This window comes from Belonocnema kinseyi, chromosome 9, assembly GCF_010883055.1.
Source record: "Belonocnema kinseyi isolate 2016_QV_RU_SX_M_011 chromosome 9, B_treatae_v1, whole genome shotgun sequence".
In the NCBI taxonomy this organism is placed as follows: domain Eukaryota; kingdom Metazoa; phylum Arthropoda; class Insecta; order Hymenoptera; family Cynipidae; genus Belonocnema; species Belonocnema kinseyi.
In genome coordinates this window covers 37300066-37309867 of record NC_046665.1, presented here as the reverse complement: position 1 = coordinate 37309867, position 9802 = coordinate 37300066, and the positions used below count along the sequence as shown (strand labels likewise).

General features: G+C 35.3%; 1 protein-coding gene across 2 annotated transcripts in view; it reads left to right on the top strand.

Moving 5' to 3' along the window:
• Positions 1-9802, top strand: part of LOC117179642 — a 49398-nt gene that overhangs the window by 24295 nt on the left and 15301 nt on the right. The window contains exon 2 of one of the 2 annotated variants that reach the window (XM_033371647.1): positions 6100-6270. The exons of the other annotated variant lie outside the window; for it this stretch is intronic. Coding sequence (XP_033227538.1) covers positions 6100-6270 — 171 coding nt within the window. The remainder of the gene's footprint in view (positions 1-6099; positions 6271-9802) is intronic. 2 annotated transcript variants of the gene reach the window in all.

Here is a 9802-nt window from a genome sequence, read left to right as displayed (position 1 = left end):
AGGAGCTTCAGAGCTCGCGTCGGAAAATCTTTATCGGACTCCCAACCTATCACTTCCGGTGTCCCTCAAGGCTCCAAACTCTCTCCCTCTCTCTTCAACCTGCTTTGCTACGACATACCTGTTGACGAGAAAATAGTCACGGTCCAATACGCTGACGATGTTGGTTTTCTCCATCCCTCCAAGGTCATCAGTCATTGCTCCTCCCGTCTAAATAGATTCACTCCAATTGTTCTCGACTGGTACTATTGAATGGAGTACCTCCGCAAAATATCTCGGCGTCATTTTTGACAAAGACTGACATGGTCGAAACAAATCCACGCCATTCGCAACAAGGCTAATGGGGCCTTTATTTTACTAAAACCTTTCTTCAATAAACCCACAGTTTCTCGAGCCACTAAAGCTCGTGCCTTTAACGCAATAATTAAAAGCATTTGCACCTACGCGATTCCTATCTGGGGCTCTGCCACCCCAAACCGTCTTTCTAAATTAAACAGCACCTATATGCGCCTTCTGCGCTCCGCTTTGAACATTCCTTGGTTCATCCGCAACAAACAAATCCTCTCGGAAACCAAGCTTCTCTCCATCTTTGATGCAGCTCGCACTCACGCAGCAAATCTTCGTTCTTCAGTGACAATTCATCCAAATCCCAGCATCAACTCACTCGCAAATTATTCGAGTAAACCTTCCGACCGTTTTAGAAGGCCCTGCCTTCTAGTCTCGCCGTCCTAATCTTAACTTACCCATCTTTCTTTCTCCGTGTTTCGCTTCATGCGCGAGTGTCCTTGCAGTACCACTGTTTGGACCACCAAACTTCGTTGTCCTCCTCTTCTTCTTTTAACTTGGTTTATAACCTTCAAGGTTGGCAACCAAAACGGGGAGGGGTTTTTAGTCGGTAGGCGCACTGGGCGAATCCGACACTACCCACTTTTCTTGGGTGTCTTTTAGAAGATTCCCCCTCCTCGGCCAATCAAACAAAAAAAAACACCGTGGCACGATTCTGCCTCTCGACTAGCTCGAAGCAGCGTCTTTCGATCTCCTGCGACCAGCCTAGGGCGTTTAATTAATAAATAAGCAGTTCTCATTTGAATTAGTTATTTCTTGATATACCCTCTGCAATTCAACACATCTGTTCTTTTAAGAACAATTTTCAACAAGGAAGGCTTCAGCGGACTGGTAATCAATCACCTTGCGGGACGCACCAACCAGCAGTGCCCGGTAGGGGATTACCACGTTCAGACGGAACATTCAGTGCTGTTCAAAGAGACCTTGCAGGTCGCTTAACGAGCAATGCCTGGGGACCCCTTTGAATGGAACTCAATTTCTGGAAGAGAAAGCGTAAAAGGCAGTTCTGGGGACGACCAGAACCAAATCGTCGGCAGGGGCCGACTAGGAGTTCCAGACTCGACTGTCAACAGGAGTTGACAGTCTCCAATTCAGCTAGTCAACAAGAATTAACAGTCTTGTTAGGTTTACTGAGGTTAAAGATAGTGCGCGAGAGGATAACCCTGAATAATTAAGTTAACCAGGGAAGAGCTATCATATTGTTTAGCTCTATTGAATCGCAAAAAGAGAGCTCTTAAAAAAGGTAATAATGTGCGAGAAGGCCCTGATCGAATATCGGCGCGCACCAAACTGAAAAAATGTCTGCATTAAATCAAGTAGGCTAATTTACTTGGCTGATTCTACTTGAAAGAAGGAAGTATTTTCTTTTTACAAGGGTTTGATTTTCTTGAATCAAGAAAATAATAGAATCCGGACAACTATTTGAATCAAGAATAAATTTACTCTAAGCAAAAAATTATTGAGTTAATTTGTTCCATTACACTTATTTGCATGAAGTTTAATGAAATATTGAATTGAGAATATTATATTCTCATGATAAGTAACTAAAACTCTAACAAAATGTTTCTTGTTCCAAGTAAATTCATGTACTTATTTTGACCACTATTTTAATTGAAACAATGTTGATGTTCTTGAGACAAGAAAATGAATGTATTTAGCGAATAAATAATTTCTCTTAGAATAATGCTTGAATATTTTCCTTCAAATAATTATTAATTTGAAACGAATGTCAGATTTACTTCAAAGATACCTATGTTATTAAGATAGAAACACATCATTTTTTGCAACATAAGAACTGTAGACTTGATACAATAGACATCGCACACATATTATGAAAATGAATATATTGGTCTAAATTAATTTACCTCTTACTGCATGAGTATCATATTAAATATAATAATCGAAAGGTTGTGATGGTATGAAGTTGGTTCTCTTTGCCGTAAGAATGAAAAATTTTTAAATAGATTTGAAAAAAAGTGTTTTTAATTTTGAAATAATTATGCAAGACTCGAAAGTCATTTTATTCCTAAAATTATTAAAAGGTTATGAATGTATTGCATCTATAAATTTTGTCGCTGATTATTTGCATGTATTAATCTACTTAAAATTAAACCATTTCGAATTTTTTTAATCGTGAAACATTTTTGTAAATCGGAAAATGACTGGGATTTTTTTTCCTTGATTAAAGTTGCCACCCTGAAATTATTTTTGTGTAGTGTTCAAGGTAACAAAAAATCATCCAAACTTGAAAATAACAATAAATATTCCTGCTAAATACAGGAATTCTTCATTAAATAAAAAAAAAATTTTTTTTCTATTCGGCAAGCTTAAAACTGATTTTTAAAAAGTTAAAAATTTTTTTATGTGAACCTTATTTAATTTAAATTAGAGTTGGAAGAAATAGTTGTATTTTGTTTACACAAAATTTTCGTGTTCGATAATAGCAATTTTACAATCACAAAAATGGAAAAATTCATAAAAGTTATAATTCAAAAAAATAGTTTTGAAAATATAAAATGATCATTTGTTATTTTAATTTAAAATGATAAGTTTTAGGCAACAGATTTTTTAACTTTAAATTAATTTTTTCTTGATGAAAAACAAATTCCTTTATTAAGCAAGAATTTTAAAAATAATTTTCAATATTATATTCTTACTTGCTATCTGAAATAGTTAATATCTTGCTTTATATTTTTATGTTATTAATAATCAATGCATGCTTCCCGCGTACTGTAGCGCGCATATAATGTTGTTGTTTTAAATAATTAAGTATAGATTTAGGTTTTTTTAAATAAAATTAACAAAATTAAGTTTTTTAGTCAAAGAATTCATTAATCATAGAAAATGTCTTGGGCTACAAATGGTTAAAATTATGGCAATCACCCATATACTTACATAATTCTGTTTTATTATGTAAATAATATATATTAAAAAAGTAATAAGCTATAAATAATGCTTAAAAATACAATTAGTACATTTTGTTGATGATTTAAAAAAATGTTATGCGCTTTTAAAGCAACATATTAAAGAAAAAGAATTCAATTAACATTTTATTTTATTTATTTATTTTATTTATTCAGTAACATTTTAAAAAAGTTTATTAAGAATACATTTCATTTTATAGAAGAACAATTAAAAAATTGACCATTACAAATTTTTAAAATAAAATAATTGAGAATGCAAGGAGGAAGCAAACAAATATTTTTCATCCGATTACAGAATTCTTGTTTCTTCTGATTTCGAAGTATTTTATATTTGAAATAAAAATAAAGTATCGAGCACTTTTTTAAATATGTAATATTTAAACTAGCGATCCATTTTTTCTAAATATTTTAAATTATTTTTTAGGAATTGTTATTTCAAATTAAAAACTGAGTTAAAAAGTATGATACAATAATTAAATAAATCGAAAACTGTGCTATTTACAAAGGTTTTTAAATATCAGAAAATATTTATTTGTCACTGAGATTATTAAAGCGTTTTTCAACTCAAAAGTTCTTTATTTTTTATATGCTTTAGATAGTTTTAAGTGAATTAAATTTTTGTATTAAATTAAAAAGTATTGAGCCCTTTGTAAAATAAGTGAAGTTAAATTATTTTTTGCATATTTTCAATTGTTGTTTTTGGAAAGCAATTCCATATTTAAATCTTTGTAAAAAACGTATGAGAAAAGAATTCTATAAATTGAAAACTGCTCATTTTATAGAGAATTTTTGTTTATTGTTCATTACTTTTAGATATTTTATAACATTTTTAAATATAATAAGAAAAAAAGTATCGAGCCTTTATTAAAATAAGTAAAATTCAATTCTAACATTTTTCTAAATAAAGAATGGAATATTGAAGTTGAGTTCAAGAACTTTTGGTTTAAAGTTGATTGAGGCTCACCATATGACTTGGTACGACCCTGCCTTGAAATCCTTACCCGAGATTTTATCACAGAGATCTAATTGCTTCGATAGCGAAGTCGGTAGAGCGCGCGGTTAGGACACACACTAGTTTGGGTAGTTTAGGTAGGGTTCAATCCTCGGCGAGTGCGATTTTTCAAATCGTTCTAGGCGTACGATTATATGTGTAAGTAACAGTCTGCGCGAATTACATATTTCAATCATTGAAAAAATGAAGATTATATAACAATAATGTTGAAAAAAAAAATTTTCGTTGAGAAATAGTGCTCAGTTGAGGCACTAGTCTATTGCTCCGATACTACATATTCTTAGATTAAGAAAATATATTCTTGAACTGTATCAGAAATGATTTCTTGGAAGTAAACTATGTTCTGCATTTTAATACATCTCTATATAAAGAAACACAATAAAGTTTTCGAATAATAAAATGCGATATTCTATCTAAGAATACATTTTCTCAGATTAAGAAAATGTACGCTAGTCCCAAGCATACGTTAGCAAGTACTTATTTATTTGGAACACACTCACATTCTATCGTCCCCATTCGTACCTGCGATTGTCTTGAATCAAGTAAACATTTACTTGATTCAAGAACAATTTATTTTCAGTGCAGAAAGCTTTAATTTTGACTCTTCAAAAGTTTCGTAACTGTTTAATTTTTGAGTTTAAGAGAAAAAAGTACTTTTGAGTTATTGGTTAACTCTATTGAATTGCGAACAGAGCGCTTTAAAAAAGAGAAAGCCCTGGTCAAAGAACGGTGCGCACCAGGAATCTTCATTTTTGACACATAAGAAGTAACTTTCGCAGCAACTATTTCTTTTCAAGAATTCACGATTTTTTACGGACAAACTTCAAAAAACCACAATCGATACGTGCTCTGAAAATCAATGAGGCCGCGGTGACACCACATTATGAAGCATGGCACTTACGCCCGTATTCACTGCATTTTTTCCTAGACCAACTTTTGGGTCGAACTGGACCTAAATCTTCTATAGGGAGACGAGTTACGTGGAAACAAGCTCCCACTTACGCCCGGATGCACTGTCGCCCTTCATTTGGTTAAAATTCATAGTCTTTATATCATATACAAAAGCAATTAATGCCTGCTTGCGATTAGTCATGAGCAACTGCTGTTTGACAATTATTTAAACAATTTGTAGAAACAAATACACACTCCTCGTGTATTACAACGAATAGGCTCAATTTTTTTAGAATTGACCAAAAATGTCTTCACAAAGACACCTTACTGCCATTTTCTTGCAAATGAGCATTAGCTGTTTATTGTCCGTGAGCCCCCCCCCCCTCTAGAGTTCAAACTAAGAAGTCTATTGTGCCACACCCATGTAAATTGCTCGAAAATGACCAGCGACCAGCGTACGATAGTTCCCACGACATGGAGCCTCTTCGCACGCAAATCGCTGATTCTTTTTCGAGCCTCTCAAAGTCGCTCAGTGATTCCCAAGCAATAGTCCTCTCGACATGAAGCCCCTTCCCTGGGAGGACACTGACCTCATTTGAGGGGATCTATAGTTTCAGGTGGTTTCCGGATCACCAGAGCCCCGGTTTAAAGTACATAGAAAATTTTCCATAGGTACCGGCACAGAAATCGAACCCCAGTCCTCCTGCTTGGAAGCCTGGTGCGCTATTGTCTGAGCCACCTGGACACTTTTAGCAATAACTTTTAATTATTTTAATAATATGTATAAAGAAACTTGCAGTTTCAACATCCTTTCACTAATAGCTCCATTTTTGCGGAACCAATAAAAGATTTTTAAAATTATTTCCCGTGACTCCTAGATGTAACTTTTTTTCAAATTAAAGGTCGTATTACCGAAATTTTATTTTCCAGGAAAGGAAACCGCTTTATGAAGGATGCCGCGTAACCAAACAAGAGAGTGAAAACTTAATCAAGTCGCTCATCACACCCCACCATTTTACAGATGTGGCTATAGCCGAATTGATTTCTCTAATCTTACAATTATTACTCAATTTTATTGCCCAATACGTCGCAATCTGCAGGGTAAGGATAAAGGGAATCGAAAGAAAAAAAATTCTTTGTAATTTTTGCAATAGAAGGTTTGAGACGGCATCCCTGACGAAACTAATGAACGGAAAGGATACGTTACATCGGACCCTTATAGTATCCACGTAGTATCCCTTTCGTATCATGCAAAAAAACTAAAAAAAAAGAGAAAAAACAGCAAGATGGGTATTTAACTTGTTGTAATTCAGATTCTATGTTAAATTGCCCATTAGAATGTCACGGAGTAATTGCAATAGTTTTTTTGCAGCGTTAAAAATGTTCAAAACTGTCATAATTTCTACTGAAGGCGAATTCAAGCGCATCCATAGTCTCTTAAGTAGTTTGCTGCTACTAAAAGAAGATGCGCTTGAAGTCGCCTTTAGCCTATGTTACAGCATTAAGCCATTTCCCTTTCAGGGTAGGCGTGACTCACTCGGTAGGGGCAAGGAGTAATGTGTGAAAGAGATAGAGAATTTTCAGATAGATCCAGAATTCTCGTGTTATTTATGTAAATAACACGTTCGTTCCGCAACACTGCTCCAACCCAGTTTGCTGATCAATCTCTTTAGCAATCACCCTAAGTGAAGATCCTCACAAAGTCGTTATGTAAGGTTCCCCACTTGGGTCCATTAGTGGGTGAGGTCTTTTTTTTCAGGCGTCATTCACTCTACTGTCACTCTTTTTATTAACTATTTACCGACATACTTTCTTGTCCTGGCATACTTCTCTAGCTTCTTTTATGCTCATGCATTTTTTCATGCAGGCTCTCGTGTTTCTGTGACTTCTGATGTCTCTTCTAACTAGGGTCTCATTCACACATTCTAACCATTCTTTCCGCGGTCTACCTCTGGCCACGCTGCCATTTACTTTACCTTGACACTCTTGTTTCGTTAGTCGTTCATTTGGCATTCTCTTAACATATCCGAACCATCTTAACCGATTTCTTTCCCCTGTGACTACTAGCGTTTCTTCTGCACCACATTCTTTTAGAATTATCTCGTTACTTACTTCGTCCATCAGAGTTTTCCCGCATATTATGCGCATGAATCTCATGTCAATTGCGTTAATTTTACTCTTATCTTTTTCTTGATAAGTCCATGTCACGCTACCGTATAGTACAGTCGGTACAAATATAGAACTATGTATTGCCATTTTAGCTTTATTTGATATACTTTTACTTCTGATAAGGGGGCCTGCTCTACAAATAACCTTCTTGCCATCATTTATGCGTCTGTCTAATTCCTTATCTATTCTCCCGTCCCTAGTAAAGAAGCTACCAAGGTATACGAACTTATCAACTTGTTCAATTCTCTCATCATTTAATAAAATATTGCATAGTTTTTTCTCACTCTTTCCTTCGAACACCACCGTTTTTGTTTTATTTGCGTTAATTTTGAGGCCCATGCTCTTCATGCTTGCATGTAGTTTATTGAACATTCTTTGTAGATCTTCGGTAGACTCTGCCATAACAACCTTATCATCTGCGAACGCTAACCCAGGTACGCTTACTTTTCGAGATCCACACCCTCTTCGTTAAAGAGATCCATTCTTAAACACTTGCCCATAAATAATATAAATAACCATGAAGAAATAACGCATCCTTGTCTAACTCCTTGAATAATATCGAAACAGTCGCTCAATTTTCCATTCACTTTTACACTCGCTTTGCTACCTGTATATATTGTTTTTATAGCTTGTAGGAGTCATCCATTGACTCCATGCTCTTTTAGGATTTCCCAAAGTTTACTTCTATCTACCTCGTCAAAAGCTTTTTCTAGGTCAACAAATGCACAGAAAACTTTTTTTCCTACTCTCAAACTTTTTTCTGTTATTTGCCGTAAGCTAAATATTTGATCCGTACATGACCTTCCTGGCATAAACCCACTTTGGACTTCCCAAATCTTTGCTTCTGTTATTTTCAATACCCTACGAATAAGTATTTTTGAATATATTTTACTTACGGTGCTTAATAAGCTAATCTCTCTGTAATTATTGCACTCGCTTTTTTCTCCCTTTCTCTTGTATATTGGTACGATAATCGCTTCTTTCCAATCGTCTGGGACGTCTCCCATCTCGAAACATAAATTTATAAATTCGCACAGTCTATGTGGTATGCACGCGCCACCGTGTTTAAGCATTTCAGCGTTAATACCGTCTACCTCGGCAGCCTTACCGTTTTTCAAGTTCTTAATTATATCCCTAACCACACACTTTTCTAGTATTCCGTCTGCATCATATACCATTTCCCCCATACTATTTCTTATGTTGACGAATTCTGTAGTTTTGTTTCCTTTCATTTTTTTATAAAGCAGTTTCTTGCTTCCTTCAAAGTCGTTTTGTATTTTCATCTCTTCTTCTGCTCTAATTGTATCTTTAAGTTCCTTAACTAATCCTTTGAGTATCCTGTTTTCGTGTCTATAATAATTTCTACATCTACTTGTTTCCTCATTGCTAAGACCTGCGATGTTCAAAGTTCTCTTGTACGCTTCTCTCTTTGCTTTTTGGGCAGCCTGAATTTCATCATTCCACGACGCATCACCAGACATTCTTTCTACAACTGCGGTATCACATACTTCGATCGTACATCTAACTAGGATATCTCGTAACATTGTTCAGGCGCCCTCTATATCTTTGTTTTTTATACGGTTCTCCTATGTTGCTCTATCTATGCTTTCGATTATCTTATTTTGGTAATCTGTTCGCACATCCGGTTTCTGTAGGTTCTCAATTTTGATTCGCGTTTGTTTTGTTTTCTTTGTTCTCTTTTTTGTCCATCCCCGACCTAAGTTAATTTTTGAGATCAGAAGGTAATGATCAGTATTGCATTCAGGACCCCTCATGACCCTTGTATCTTTGACTAACTCTCTTAATCTTTCATCCGCAACAACAAAGTCAACTATACTGCGGCTATTTCCTTTAGACCAGGTGTACATGTGGATCATTTTATGGCTAAACCAAGTATTTGTAATAAACAGACACCTTTATAAGCATAGACCAACTAATTTATCTCCGTTATAGTTTGTACTTGGATGCCCAAAATTACCTAGTACTCTTTCTGTATCCTGATTTTGGATGCCCACCTATCCGTTCATGTCTCCTAGTAGAATTATTCTTTCCCCATGTTCGCAAATATTTATTGTGTCATTTAAAGTGTCCCAGAAGGCGTCTTTTACTTCTCTAGGATCACTATTAACTGGCGCGTAGCATGCTATGATAAATAGTCTCCTGATTCCTACTTTCATTCTAGCCCACAGCAGGCAGGGAGATACGAAACCATGGTCTCCGAGATGCTTCTTTGCGCTTTCATTCAAAATCAGATCGATCTTAAGATCTATGCTAAAAACAGAGAGCAACTGCATCTAGCTCTGGGGATTGTCGAACGATATACTAAGAAATTGGAATGGGATTTGGGTTAGACAAATGCGCTAAGGTTTATTTGAAGCGAGGAAAACTTAATGGCATCCCTGAAGATCCTGAGCTCGTGGATAGAAGCGCCATACGACACCTTTGCGCTGGAGAGACTTATACA